This window comes from Sminthopsis crassicaudata, chromosome 1 (genome assembly GCF_048593235.1).
Source record: "Sminthopsis crassicaudata isolate SCR6 chromosome 1, ASM4859323v1, whole genome shotgun sequence".
In the NCBI taxonomy this organism is placed as follows: Eukaryota; Metazoa; Chordata; class Mammalia; order Dasyuromorphia; family Dasyuridae; genus Sminthopsis; species Sminthopsis crassicaudata.
This window is the reverse complement of record NC_133617.1, coordinates 741,854,781-741,870,762: the sequence shown is the minus strand read 5'-3', so window position 1 is coordinate 741,870,762 and position 15,982 is coordinate 741,854,781. Positions and strand designations below refer to the sequence as shown.

The 15,982-nt window shown below is 43.0% G+C and overlaps 1 protein-coding gene across 1 annotated transcript; it reads right to left on the bottom strand.

The window, feature by feature from the left end:
• Positions 1 to 268: 268 nt before the first annotated feature.
• LSM5 (LSM5 homolog, U6 small nuclear RNA and mRNA degradation associated) lies at positions 269 to 9,907 on the bottom strand. Its single transcript, XM_074284346.1, has 5 exons — positions 9,769 to 9,907; positions 8,158 to 8,253; positions 5,856 to 5,883; positions 3,403 to 3,475; positions 269 to 542 (listed from the first exon to the last, which is right to left on the bottom strand). Exons 1-5 carry the CDS (start codon positions 9,812 to 9,814, stop codon positions 510 to 512), a joined length of 276 nt encoding a protein of 91 aa, XP_074140447.1. The 5' UTR covers positions 9,815 to 9,907; the 3' UTR covers positions 269 to 509.
• Positions 9,908 to 15,982: the final 6,075 nt, after the last annotated feature.

The window sequence follows — 15,982 nt, the reverse complement described above, 5'->3', positions numbered from 1 at the left end:
TCCCTCTCAGAACTGTTTTTATTACAGAAGATGAAACACACAGGATTATAAAGAAAACAGTATCAGCAATTATCAACATAATTCTTAATTTGCAGACCTGAAATCTTCCCATAGATTCCGTGAACCTCAGGTTTCTTAAGATCTCTTACTTTCCCAGATTCTCATTATGATGTGGAGTCAACACTTCCAGGTCTACCACGGAGACAAAATGCTCCCTGTTATCTCCCCCTGCCTTTGAAACCAGTAGTTTCATAAATAAAACCACAAATAATGAAAAAAGGACTTTATTTTAGGCTTGGAACATCAAACTGATTTCTTTTACTAGAAATTCATGATTCCAAATTACAAAAAATATAATTTACAATCCATCCTTGAAGAATTTTCCCTTTAACAGGAAATGTAACTGTATCAAATATCAACATTAAAAGTAAAAAAACCAACCAAACAAACAAAAACCTCTCCACTTGACAAAAGAAGATCCACATATGACAAAAAGACGCCTTCAAGCATCATACTTCAGGTCCTTCTCCTCCAGGAACCAGCTAAATAAAAAACAAAAACAAAAACTGTCATTGCAAAAAAGTTTCCATGAAGTACAATTAGTTGTCATTGAATAAATATCTATACCGTCGCCACACAAACCTCATCTAGCAATTACTAGTTTAAAAGTTTCCAAAAGAATTTTTCACAGAACCTGATCTAAAATGCTCGGCTTTTCAGGTAGACTAAAGTTCGTCACTCTTTTAAGTTACAATCTTCCCTGAATACTTAGTGGAGATGTGATGTCATTATAATAGTGACATCTGGCTTAATTTGTGAAGTTTAAAGATTAGCTTTTTTATGTTTGCAGCAGTGGAAAGGAACTGGAAACTGAATGGATTCCTGCCAGTTGGAGAGTGCTGAATAAATTATGGTATATGAATGTTATGGATCTGTAAGAAATGATCAGCAGCATGATTTTGGAAAAACCTTGAGAGACGTACCTGAATTGATGCTAAGTGAAGTGAGTAGAACCAAGAAAATATTGTATTCAGTAAGAATAAAATTATGTGATGATCAACTGTGATACTTGGCTTTTTTCAACAATAAGGTGATTCAGACCAATTCCAATAGATTTGTGATGGAGAGAGCCATGTGCATCTACAGAGAGAGCTATGGGGATTGGGTGTGGATCGCGAAATAGTATTTTCCCCTTTTTTGTTGTTGTTTGCTCACTTTTTGTTTTCTTTCTCGTTTTTTAAATCTAATTTTTCTTATGCAGCATGATCATTGTAAAAATATGTATAGAAGAACTATACATGTTTAACATATATTGAATTACCTGCTGTCTAGAGGAGTGAAGGAGAAAGATAAGGAACACAAAGTTTTGTAAAGGCAAATGCTGAAAACTATCTTTTCATGTGTTTTGAAAAATAAAAAACTATTATAAAAAAAACTGATTTTTTTCACATTCTAGAAAGGTTAAATAACAATACAATCTTTACAAATAGTCAACATTCATCTCAAATGCTAAATATTCTTATTGAAAGATTTTTTAAAATTCTTTTAAACTTCTCAAAAAATATAAATCAATAAGTTAACTAACTAGAATATCGCTTCTCATCAGTTTATATAAATATCACTTCAAAGATCTGCCTCTAGAGGGATTACATTCTATAGGAACACAGATCACAAACCTCCCACCACAGGTTTTAATGAACCTCAGAGGCAAGAATATTCACCACTGGGAAGGCAACCCTTTGGTGAGAATCCTTTCTACCTGCAATGAACTGGTCCAAGACCCAACTAGCTAGTCGTGTACCTCAGGAAAGAACACAAGAATGGTGTACGCTCCCTCCACCCCTATCCCATTCTGGTAAGGAGGAGGCCTAATGTGGGAGAGCAGAGGCAAGCCAGAGTCAGCGAGACCGAGGGCCATGCCTGCCCCAGACATACAGCTGGGACCCTCTGGTGGGCAGTGGCCCACGAGTCAGCCAGCACCGATGGGTGTGGGGGGGGAGGGTCTCTACCCCAGAAGGAATGCCACAGCCCCACAAAACCTTTCTGCCCATTTTCCCCATCACTTTCCTCAAGCCGCTGTTAGGGTTCAGGTGAGTCAGAACACCAGTGGGCCCACATGAAAACGTCTTCAGCTTGACCCATCAGGGCCTGTGCTCCCCAGGAATAGTCTCCAAGAACAATCCAGAATCCCCTCCCATCAGTGAAGCAACAGAGGGAGATGCTGTCTGAAGGTCAAGCCTGGACCTACAAAGAACCGCACTGGCCTTTGGGCAAGGGGACCAAGATCAAATCCTGCCCCATCTCCCGTGACCTTGGGCAGGCAACCTCCTCTCCCCGGGGGTCAAGGCTGGAAGGTCCAGCCCTGAAGATGCCTCTCTCCCCAGCGCCTGCTTGGGTGTCTGCCTAGGAAACGTCTCCAAAGGTGCCCAGATCGTTACTCCTCACACAGGGCGCGGGGCACTGTGGGCAAGCTCTAGCCAAGTCCTGGCATCTCCTCCTGAGTTTTATCCACATTTATCTAAAGACACAGAAAATCACGCCGGCAGTTCTGGGGCCAACACCGTGGACATTCAGCGGGCATTTCAGCGGCACCCAGCCATGATACTCAAAGCGTCCTGGCTTGGGAGGAAGCTGAGGCCCTGGGGAGGCAGCCACCGGAACCCATCAGGTGGCCAGGCCTGCGCCCTCCCACTGGCATGGCCCAAGAATGCTTCAAGCTGGCGCTTTCATATGGTGAAAGAGTACAGTTGCCATGACCGGCTTACTTCTCCTTACCTGGGGCCCTGTAAAACCATGAGCCTAAGGCCCTTGCTAACAGCTCCAGGGCTCTCCCCTCATTTCACCCCAAGCCGCCCCTAAAGCTGTTACCCAAAAGCCTTCCAGGTGCCGAGATGCCGCCATGGCTTTCTACTAAAGAAATCAAAGTTGAGGCAGATGACAAATGTTTCCTGCAGATTCTTTCTCCAATAGGTATTTTCCCATTTATAAATCCTAAATGCTTTAGGGATAAGTCATGAATGGAAAAAATAATGCAGAACTAAAATTTAACACAGCAGTTCAAGTATTTTTAAACTCACCCCCCCAAAAAAAAATCTGCCTGGACTCCACCTACATTCCCCTGACCACCCTGGCCACTCTAACATTGATGGCAGGGACTCCAAAGTCCTCCCAAACGCCGACAAAAATCAAAAGAGAGAGTGCAGGATCTAGGATGCTCTGGCTTTTCAGGACCATCCCTGGTTCACTGGCCAGGACAGGAAGCTTTTTAGGTACTAAATACACAGGTCGGGCCTCCGCTGCCATCTCAGACACTCACTGGCCTCTGGCTGGCACAAGTGGAAACCCCAAGATGACCTCCATCTTTCTCCACACCCAAGGAGTACAGCTGAAAACGCGCCTTACCATTGTTATGTTATTTCCATTCAACAAGATCTGATCAAGCTTGGTGATCCTCCTTCCTTCAGGGGTGATCTCACTAAAGGAAACCAGAGAACAGAAAGTGGGTTAATTTTTGCAACATCAATCAAGATTTTCAAAAAAAGAATATATTCTCTAGCCTCAAAATATTTCCTATTTAAAAAAAGAGAGGCAGAAGACTACAAAAGTGGGAAATGGGGCCGGGCTCTTTCCCAAAGGACACACGGAGGATGCTTGGCTGCAGACATGAAAAGGCAGCAGCAGGAGCCAGAAGGCTCCCAACACGGGTGAAAAAGAAGGGGCCCCTCCTTCTAGGCTCCTGGCCACCCACTAAGCCAATCCCTCTGGCAGGGGCCTAAGACATTAGCGAGGCAACTGTAAAATTTCCATTAAAATCCTCTTCTGGAAATAGATGGTGCACGACACCATTCCCTCCAATGCTCACAACCTCTCAAACCTCTTCAAAATACCAAAAAGGACGTAACTTCAGCTGGTCTGGGATGCCCAGAATCCAAAAAAGGTTTTAAACAAAGAACCCAACATGAACTGATACTGGCTTTCGGGAGCCCCCCGCAGCCCCCTTCCCCCATTCCCACAATAAGCCTGACCCTGCACTCGGGGCCTCCAGTCTCTTTCCAGCATTACAGAGAACCTGGATTCAGGCCGTGGAAATCTGCTCGGGCCTCGGCAGCCACACCAGCCCCAGCCCTTCAGGAAGGAGGACAGCGCGCTGGAAGCGCCAGTGCCAAAAGCTCTGACCTCCTGGGGCCAGGGACGTTTACTCAGAGGCTGCCCCTGAACGGCAGCCCCAGGACATCCACACCAGGGCCAGCAGGTTCCCTTACAGAGAAAAGCTTCCTGCGGGCCTGGAGACACAAGGCCTGTCAGCCAGCACCGGCCCACAGCTCCCACACTGCCCTCACTGAGTCGCTTGGCTCCGACTGTTAGAAAGCCCGCCCACTCAGATGCAGAAGGCCCTTTCACTGCAGTGCTGAGGGAGCACCCCCACCTAAAACTAGAGACACCTGAGATGGCAAACCCACCGCCCATGCCCCCAACACTCCCAAGTGAGCTCCTGCTAGATAAACTCTAACCCTAATTAAGAAACATCTAACAAAATGCAACAAAACATAGATAATGTTAATTCATGGTTTTCTAACTCTTTAAGTAGCCAGAAACGATCTTTATAAATTTAGTGCTCTCATTTCTGAGTATGACACCATTGCTCTAGACACATCACACTAAAATGATTTGTAAATGAGTATTATGCTCATTCATAAAGCAGCTCCGAAATCAGACAGAGCAAGGGCCGAAGCTGAATCCTATGAATTCATTGGTTTTCTGAGATTAAGTCAAGAAACTAAGCCGGCTTCTCCAAGCCTCTTCATAGCTTGAGCAACCTGACCTCTTCTTCTGCTAAGTTCTTAATTTATTTTAAACTTAAATACAAAATGAGAAAAGAAAAAAAACCATCGCCTTGTACACAGAACATGGGAACTTACCTTCCCCCTCCCTGCCTCTCGAAGGCTACAAGTAAGCTCCAATATACACACACCCTACATATATATAAATATCTATAAATATATCTACAATATACACTCATTTACATGTGCATAAGCCCACACGAGGCTCATTCCCACTCAGCATCTGTTTCACAGCATCTTCCTTCCTAAATCCAAGTCTTTCCAGGTTTTTCCGAATCAGCTCAGTTTCCTATACCACAGCAATATTCTAGCTCAATCAAAATCTCTCTGAGAGACTGAATATGAGTTTCTAATTTTCTACATTCCTTCTATTGCTGGCTACATAGATTTTATTTACACAACAAAATTTTCATTTAAAATAATCAGAAGTATCTATTTTACACTTCAACAATTAAAGTCCGTTATCACTGAATTTGCTTTCTTTACACCTTTTCCCCCAGTTTCTTTGAAGTTCCTGATACTTTCTTCTTCCAAATGAACTTGGTCATTTGTTTCTAATTCCATCTGCCCTCTTCTTAACGATCACTGTGACCAGCCTGCCTATCTGAACTGAGCCTGTTAACAGGATCTATGTTTGTTGAACTGTGTCTACTCTACTTAGTACCTAAGAAAACAGATTTCACGACAATTAGGTTAGAGCAATCACTCCATGACAGTCTGATGGCAAAGTATTTGTAATTTTTAGTCACAAAAGGAACAGATCTTATGTTGGCTCACTAGTATTACCATAAAGGGGGTAAAGGGAGAAAAACAAGAGACAAGATGAAAAATAGAGCATTTACTAAGAACCTTAAAAGTGCAAGGACCTGGGCTCAGCAATGGGAATAAAATATAAGTGACAGACATTCCTGGCTCTCACTTCCATTCTAATGAAAAAAGGAACTGGAAGGCCAGGGGAGGAGGGCAGGAAGGGAGGGAGAAATCTTCCCCAAACCAAATTTGAATGATACTCACAACTCAGTGACATCTTCCAATACCATGTCTAGAAGTGGCACTCAAGGAAATAAGAGCAGATAAACAGTAGTCCCCTTCCTCTTTTTCGGCCTCACTTTGTGTCTTTTCTGCGTCTCCCTATCTGCTCTCTTCTGTCTCCTTGTCTGTCTGTCTTTGTCTCTCTGTATCTTTTTCTGTCTTTGACTCTTTCTGTCTTTCTTGTCTGTCTCTATTTCTTTTTCTATCTGTTTCTGTCTCTTTCAGTCTTTCTCTTTTTGTCTGTTTCTATGTCTGTCTCTTCTTCCTCTATCTTGTCTCCTTCTGACTGTTCTCTCCTCTCCACCTGTTTCTTTCTCACTCTTCTGTCTCCCTGTCTCTCCTCTGCCTCTTTCTGAATCTCTTCTTCTGATTCTGTCTTTATCCTTTCTCAGTCTGTCTGTCTCATCTCTCTCTCCGACTATCTCTTTTTTCTGTGTCTGTCCGTCTCACTTTTTCTTTTTAAAACTCTTTCCATCTCTGTCTCTCTTTTTCTGCCTATTTCTCTGTCTGTCTTCTGTCTTTCTCTTTAACTGTCTTTTCTGTCTCCCTTTGTCTGTTTTCCCGTCTCTATTTCTCTATCATTCCGTCTTTGTCTCGTGACTGTCTCTCTCACTTTCTGTCTCTATCTTTTTTCTGTCTTTATCCGCTCACTTCTCTCTCGGTATCTCGTCTCCCTGCCTCTCTGAATCCGTCTGTCTCCGACTGTTCTCTTTCTGCTGTTTCTGTCTTCTGTCTCTCTCTTGTGACTCCCCGTCTGTCTCCTGTCTCTGTCTCTGTCACTCTTTTGTCTTTGTCTATTTCTACATATTTCTGTCTCTCTTCTCTTTTTCTGTCTCCTTGTCTCTTTATCTCTTCTGCCTCCCTCTCTCTGTTTCTGTTTCTTTTTCTTTCTGTCTCTTTTTCTGACTGTTTCTCTCTGGACTCTTGTCTCTTTATCTCTCTTCTTTCTGTCTCTCTTCTCTGTCTCTCTCACTTGTCTCTGGTCCTGTCTCTGTCTCTGTCACTCTTTCGTCTTTGTCTATTTCTACATATTTCTGTCTCTCTTCTCTCTTTCTGTCTCCTTGTCTCTCTCTATCTCTTCTGCCTCCCTCTCTCTATATCTGTCTCTTGCTGTCTGTTTATATGTCTTTCTGTCTCTTTTTCTGACTGTTTCTCTCTGGACTCTTGTCTCTTTATCTCTCTTCTTTCTGTCTCTCTTCTCTGTCTCTCTCACTTGTCTCTGGTCCTGTCTCTGTCTCTGTCACTCTTTTGTCTTTGTCTATTTCTACATATTTCTGTCTCTTCTCTTTTTGTCTCCTTGTCTCTCTATCTCTTCTGCCTCCCTCTCTCTATATCTGTCTCTTGCTGTCTGTTTCTATGTCTTTCTGTCTCTTTTTCTGACTGTTTCTCTCTGGACTCTTGTCTCTTTATCTCTCTTCTTTCTGTCTCTCTTCTCTGTCTCTGGTCCTGTCTCTGTCTCTGTCACTCTTTTGTCTTTGTCTATTTCTACATATTTCTGTCTCTTCTCTTTTTGTCTCCTTGTCTCTCTATCTCTTCTGCCTCCCTCTCTCTGTATCTGTCTCTTGCTGTCTGTTTCTATGTCTTTCTGTCTCTTTTTCTGACTGTTTCTCTCTGGACTTTTGTCTCTTTATCTCTCTTCTTTCTGTCTCTCTTCTCTGTCTCTGGTCCTGTCTCTGTCTCTGTCACTCTTTTGTCTTTGTCTATTTCTACATATTTCTGTCTCTTCTCTTTTTGTCTCCTTGTCTCTCTATCTCTTCTGCCTCCCTCTCTCTGTATCTGTCTCTTGCTGTCTGTTTCTATGTCTTTCTGTCTCTTTTTCTGACTGTTTCTCTCGGGACTCTTGTCTCTTTATCTCTCTTCTTTCTGTCTCTCTTCTCTGTCTCTCTCACTTGTCTCTGGTCCTGTCTCTGTCTCAGTCTCTCTCTCTGTGTACCCCTCCATCTCCTCCCTCTCTTTCTGGATTCAACTTCTGAAACACAATTAAAGACCAGCAGCAGCAAAAATCCGCTTTAATTCTGCCAACATTTAACAGATGTCACAAGATGCTGGCGATAAAAGGAAGGGATAATTCTGAGGTTTATACCAGAACCGTAAGTGACACAACACAGGCGGAGGAGGCTGGCGCAGGGACTCAGAAGGGGGGGGAGATCCCGCAGGCGGGACTGGCCTGGGGCAGAGCCCCTCCCCCCTCCCCCTGTCACAAGCCTTCTCCAAGGGCCTCGAGTGCGGTGGGAGGTCAGACCTGTGTGTGCACACGTTCAAAAGCGGGCATTTCAAAGGATACTGACGAAGTCGTCGAACCCCAGCAGAGTGCCCACGATCTCTTTGTCGCTCTTCATCACGATGTGGATCCGAGAGCCGATGCACTTGTCAACGAGTTCTAGAAGCGTAGAGGACAGAGAGCCGTGAACAAGTCTCCGGAGCGGAGCCCCCCCCCCCCCAGCCCCGCTGAGCCCAGTTACAGACAGAAGCCTCCGGAACCGAAAGATGACACTCCTCCAAAAGCTTCTGTTTCTCACTCTTTCCCCAGCCGCTCAGCAGGGGGGAGGAGGACCTGCCTGGGAGGAGGGGGACCTGCCCGGGAGGAGGGGGACCTGTCCGGGAGGAGGGGGACCTGCCTGGGAGGAGGAGGACCTGCCCGGGAGGAGGGGGACCTGCCCGGGAGGAGGGGGGACCTGCCTGGGAGGAGGGGGACCTGCCCGGGAGGAGGAGGACCTGCCTGGGAGGAGGGGGACCTGCCCGGGAGGAGGGGGACCTGCCCGGGAGGAGGGGGGACCTGCCGGGGGAAGGGGGACCTGCCCGGGAGGAGGGGGGACCTGCTTGGGAGGAGGGGGACCTGCCCGGGAGGAGGGGGACCTGCCGGGGGAAGGGGGACCTGTCCGGGAGGAGGAGGACCTGCCCGGGAGGAGGGGGACCTGCCCGGGAGGAGGAGGACCTGCCTGGGAGGAGGGAGACCTGCCCGGGAGGAGGAGGACCTGCCCGGGAGGAGGGAGACCTGCCCGGGAGGAGGGGGACCTGCCTGGGAGGAGGGGGGACCTGCCCGGGAGGAGGAGGACCTGCCCGGGAGGAGGGGGGACCTGCCTGGGAGGACGGGGCCGAAGCCCAGACGGCAAACCCAACTAAGGCCGGGCCCCTGCTACCCCGCCGGGACGCCCCAGTCGGTCGGGACGTGCAGGACACAGGGAGGACGGTCCCTAGCCCACTGTGGATAAGTGACATCCAGAACTGCAGCCCCGCCTGCCTCGGTTTCCCCAGGAGCACAGCGCAGGGAGCACATCCCCACCCCCTGCTCTCTCTCCCGCCGCCCCAGCGGCGGCCCGAGGGGATGCAAATCCTGCCTCCTGGGAAACAGCTCAGGTCCCCCTCCGGCACATCCCGATGAGGGCCCCTCCCCCCTCTAACCCCGACCTGGCTGACAGACAAGGAAACTGAGGCAGGCAGGGGAGGAGGACCGGACTCAGGCAGAACCTGAACCCAGGGCTTCTGGATGCCAAGTCCTGCTCTAGCCACCGAATGAGGCCATGGAGCCACTTGGCAGAGGGGGAGACTGAGGCACGGGGAGCTAAGGGGTCTGCCCGGGCCCCACAAAAGGAAACAGACCTAGAATGGGGGGGGGGCCTCAGAGGGCAGGGGGCTATTCCACAGAGGGGGAGACTGAGGCACGGGGAGCTAAGGGACTTGTCCGAGGCCACATCAAGGGTAAAAGACCTGGAGATGGGGGACCCCCGAGGCCACGGGACCATTCCACAGAGGGGGAGACCGAGTTTCAAGAAGGCGGGCTGGCCGCCTCGGGACCTAGCCTGGCCCGGGGTCCGGCAGGCGGAGGGCTCCCAGGCCTCCCCGCCTCGTCCCGGACCCCACCGCCCTCTTCCCGGCTCCCCCACCCCGACTTTACCGAGCGGCAGCAGCTGGGACGGGTTGGTGGTCGCGTTGACCGCCATGGCTCCGGAAGCGGCGAGGGAAAACTAATCGAAGCCGAGCTGCACTTCCGATCTTCCCTTCCAGGCCCGCTCAATAGAGCGTGGAGCTCTCGATCGCAAGCACGCATACGCCACGTACACACTTACGTCCGCCACACTCACGCGCGCTCACAGTCACGTAGGCACACGCTCGGGCGCGCACACGCTCGGGCGCGCACACCACCCCCACCCCACCCCTGCCTGGCGCATGCGTACGGAAAACCTGTTGCAGTCCTGGTCGGATGAGGCCAGAGCTGGTGCTGTAGGGCCCCCGCCCTGTCTGGCAGCCGGGCGCGGCCGAAACCTAGCCTGCTCTCGCTCGTTTTTCCTCTAGGGGGAGCCCGGAAGCACTAGCGAGGTTTGATGGAGAAGAGTGCCGCATCCCTCCTCCCACCGAGCTCTGAAACTTCTGGAAAGCCGGAGGGAAGGAGGGGGGGCGGAGGGGGACAGATACAAAGAAACACAAAGCAGATACAAAGTAACCTGCAGAAGGCGGCTCTGCAGCAGAGCCGGCGGGAGGGGGAAGGGAGGGGGCCTCCAGGCGGGGGACCGAGCGCTGGGGCTGGGTCCCCGCAGACACGAGCCCTCCCGCCTCAGTTTCCTCACCCGTAAAAACGAGACGAACGGCATCCCCATTTCTGAGGATGAAATGAGCCAAGTGCTTAGCACGGTACCTGGCACACAGTAGGCGCTTAATAAAGAAAGAAAAATAAAGAAAACCCTCCCCTGGGGGAGGGGGGGGGGAAGATCCCTCTCTGATCGCTCTCCCCGGCTGGAATTCTCTCCCCCTAAACTCCCACCTCGGAAACTTTTCCCGATCCCCCTTAATTCCACTGCCCCCCTTGCTTTGTCCATAATTTGCAGAGTTGTTTAGTGACACCCTGAGGTCGCGCAGACCAAGGAGAGTCTGCCCCCCTTTTTTGGCACCGCGCTGACTGCTTTTGTGGCGGGGAGCGGGGTGCGGGAGAGGAGCAAGCTGAGGTCATTTTGACCCAAACTGAGCAGGGGAAACTGGAATAATGTGAAATCAATCTAGAAACATACATTGGACCTTGTTCAGCCATTTCCCCCCTTTCCTTTTTGTCACCCCAAAAAGCTGTAGAAATATTTGTGTACATAAAATTGCTTTTCTCTTTTTTCTTCCTTTTTCTTTATGGAGGAGGGGGACACACTTAGTCCTGCCACTGCCGGGTCAAAGGCTATTCAGTCAGCGAGCCCTTTCGGCCGGCCCGCTCACTCCCCCGGCAGCTCTTCAGTGTCTCTCTTTCCCTCATCCCTTCCAGCACTGGTCACTTCACTCGGGTGGGAGAAAATGCCTCAGAGTTGTTTTAATTTGCTTTTCTCTAATCAATAAAGGTTTAGCGAATGTTTTCATGCAATTAAGGAGAGATTTGATTTCTTCTTCTGAAAACTGCCGGTTTATATCCTTTTAACCAGTTTTCCAGTGGGGAATGGCCGAACCGATTGCGGCATATGCTTGTGATAGAATATTATTTTTTAAAATGACAAGGGAGATGTTTTCAGAAAAACACGGCAAGACCTATATGAAATAATGCAGAATGAAGTGAAAAGAACATGGTTCACGGTGACAGTAATATTGGGATAATCAATTCTGAATGACAGCCACCGGGAGCAAGACAATGTTCCGAGAGGACACAAAATGGAAAAATGCTATTTACTTCCAGAAAGAGAACTAATCAAATCTGGTGCAAACTGAACTAGGATTTCCTCGCTTTATTTTTCTTACTATTTAAAAAATATGGCTAATATGGAAATATGTTTTGTATCATTTCACATGTATAATTGATAGCATATTGTTTGCTTTCTCAGAGGGGATGGGAGGAAGGGAGCACATCTGAAACTGGAAACTTACAGAGAAAAGAATGCTAACATAAATAAATAAGAAACCGAAGTGTTAAACATCTATCTATATGCACACATACAGATGCACATATGTGGTGTATGTTGTTTGCTTTCTCAGGGGAAATGGGAGGAAAGGAGAGTATCAAACTCAAAACTTAAAGGGAGAAGAATGCTAAAAAATAAATAAGAAACTGAAATGTTAAAATCTATCTATACACACACACACACATATATATTGTTTGCTTTCTCAGGGGGAATAGGAGGAAGGGAAAGAATCTGAAACTTCAAAATTAAAGAGAAAGGAATATTAAAAATAAATAAATAATAAGCTGAAATGTTAAAATCTATCTACCTATATACACACATATATAAACAGATATATGGACATCTCTATTTACATATATAAATATAAATATGTATATATATTGTTTGCTTTCTCAGAGGGGATGGAAGGGAGAGTATCTGAAACTCAAATTTAAAGAGAAAAGAATGCTAAAAATAAATAAGAAACTGAAATGTTAAAATCTATCTATACACACACACACACATATATATATTGTTTGCTTTCTCAGAGGGAATAGGAGGAAGGGAGAGAATCCAAAACTCCAAAATTAAAGAGAAAGGAATATTAAAAATAAAGAATAAGCTGAAATGTTAAAATCTATCTACCTATATACACACATATATAAACAGATATATGGACATCTCTACATATATAAATATAGATATGTATATATATTTTGTTTGCTTTCTCAGAGGGGATGGAAGGGAGAGTATCTGAAACTCAAATTTAAAAGAGAAAAGAATGCTAAAAATAAATAAGAAACTGAAATGTTAAAATCTATTTACCTATATACATATATATACATATATAAACAGATATATGGACATCTCTATTTACATATATAAATATAAATATGTATATATATATATATATATTGTTTGTTTGCTTTCTCAGAGAGGATGGAAGGGACAGTATCTGAAACTCAAATTTAAAGAGAAAAGAATGCTCAAAATAAATAAGAAACTGAAATGTTAAAATATATCTATATATATACACACACACACATATATTGTTTGCTTTCTCAGAGGGAATAGGAGGAAGGGAGAGAATGTGAAACTCCAAAATTAAAGAGAAAAGAATGTTAAAAATAAATAAATAAGAAACTGAAATGTTAAATTCTATCTACCTATACACACATACATATACAGATAGATACATCTCTATCTATCTATAGTTTGCATTCTCAGAGGGGATGGAAGGAGAGCATCTGAAACTCATATTTAAAGAGAAAAGAATGTTAAAAATAAATAAATAAATAAGAAACTGAAATGTTAAAATCTATCTATACACACACACACACACACTCACACACACACACATATATTGTTTGCTTTCTCAGGGGGAATGGGAGGAAGGGAGAGTATCTGAAATTCCAAACTTAAAGAGAAAGGAATGTTAAAAATAAATAAATAAGAAACTGAAATGTTAAAATCTCCTATACACACATACATATACAGATAGATACATCTCTATCTATCTATAGTTTGCATTCTCAGAGGGGATGGAAGGAGAGCATCTGAAACTCAAACCTAAAGAGAAAAGGATGCTAAAAATAAATAATAAACTGAAATGTTAAAATCTATCTACCTATACACCCATACATATACAGATTATATTGTTTGCTTTTTCAGAGGGGATGAGAGGAAGGAAGAGTATCTGAAACTCAAATTTAAAGAGAAAAGAATGTTAAAAATAAATAAATAAGAAACTGAAATGTTAAAATCTATCTATACACATATACGCACACATATATTGTTTGTTTTCTCAGGGGGAATAGGAGGAAGGGAGAGAATTTGAAACTCCAAAATTAAAGAAAAAGGAATGTTAAAAATAAATAAATAATAAACTGAAATGTTAAAATCTACCTATACACACAAACATAAACAGATATATAGATATATCTCTATCTATTTACATATATTTATTATTTGCTTTCTCAAGGGGATGGGAGGAAAGGAGAGTATCTGAAACTCAAATTTAAAGAGAAAAGAATGCTAAAAATAAATAAAAAACTGAAATGTTAAAATCTATCTATACACATATACGCACACATATATTGTTTGTTTTCTCAGGGGGAATAGGAGGAAGGGAGAGAATTTGAAACTCCAAAATTAAAGAGAAAGGAATGTTAAAAATAAATAAATAAGAAACTGAAATGTTAAAATCTACCTATACACACAAACATAAACAGATATATAGACATATCTCTATCTATTTACTTATACATATAGTTTGCTTTCTCAGGTGGAATAGGAGGAAAGGAGAGTATCTGAAACTCAAATTTAAAGAGAAATGAGTGCTAAAAATAAATAAAAAACTGAAATGTTAAAATCTATCTATACACACACATAACATATACAGATTACCTATATTATTTGCTTTCTCAAGGGGATGGGAGGAAGGGAGAGTATCTGAAATTCAAATTTAAAGAGAAAAGAATGCTAAAAATAAATAAAAAACTGAAATGTTAAAATCTCCTATACACACATACATATACAGATAGATACATCTCTATCTATCTATAGTTTGCATTCTCAGAGGGGATGGAAGGAGAGCATCTGAAACTCAAAGAGAAAAAGATGCTAAAAATAAATAGTAAACTGAAATGTTAAAATTTATCTACCTATACACCCATACAAATACAGATTATATTGTTTGCTTTTTTCAGAGGGGATGGGAGGGAGAGTATCTGAAACTCAAATTTAAAGATAAAAGAATGCTAAAAATAAATAAATAAGAAACTGAAATGTTAAAATCTACACACAGACACACACACACACCTATTGTTTGTTTTCTCAGGGGGAATAGGAGGAAGGGAGAGAATTTGAAACTCCAAAATTAAAGAGAAAGGAATGTTAAAAATAAATAAATAAGAAACTGAAATGTTAAAATCTACCTATACACATAAACATAAACAGATATATAGATATATCTCTATTTACACACACACACATATATATATAGTTCGCTTTCTCAGGGAGCATAGGAGGAAGGGAGAGTATCTGAAACTCAAATTTATAGAGAAAAGAATGCTAAAAATAAATAAAAAACTGAAATGTTAAAATCCATCTACACACACATAACACATGCAGATCATCTATATTGTTTGCTTTCTCAGGGGGCATAGGAGGAAGGGAGAGTATCTGAAACTCAAATTTAAAGAAAAGAATGTTAAAAATAAATAAAAAACTGAAATGTTAAAATCTCCTATACACACATACATATACAGATAGATACATCTCTATCTATCTATAGTTTGCATTCTCAGAGGGGATGGAAGGAGAGCATCTGAAACTCAAACCTAAAGAGAAAAGGATGCTAAAAATAAATAATAAACTGAAATGTTAAAATTTATCTTCCTATACACCCATACATATACAGATTATATTGTTTGCTTTTTCAGAGGGGATGGGAGAGAGAGTATCTGAAACTCAAATTTAAAGAGAAAAGAATGTTAAAAATAAATAAATAAGAAACTGAAATGTTAAAATCTATCTACCTATATACCCATACATATACAAATATCTATCTATTTTATATATATATATATATATATATATATATATATATATATATATATATATATATATATATATATATATATATATATATATATATATATATATATATATATAGTCTGCATTCTCAGGGGATGGGAAGAAGGGAGAGAATTTGAAACTCCAAAATTTAAGAGAAAGGAATGTTAAAAATAAATAAATAATAAACTAAAATGTTAAAATCTATCTACCTATACACATACATACATATACAGATACCTATCTATTATATATTTATCTATAGTTTGCATTCTCAGGAGAATGGGGGGAAGGGAGAGTATCTTAAACTCCAAACTTAAAAAGAATGCTAAAATAAATTAATAAAATAAAATGTTAAAAATCTATCTATACACATATATATACAGATGATCCATACTGTTTGCTTTTTCAGAGGGGAACGGAGGGAGAGTATCTGAAACTGAAAACTTAAAAAGAAAAGAAGAATGCTAAAATAAATAAAAAAGAAACTGAAATGTTGAACTCTATCTACCTATACACATACGTACATATACAGACATCTATCCATATATTATATACATATAGCTATAGTTTGCATCCTCGGGGGAATAGGAGGCAGGGAGAGAATTTGAAACTCAAATTTAAAGAGAAAAGAAGAATGCTCAAAATAAATAAGAAACTGAAATGTTAGCATCTATCTATGTACAG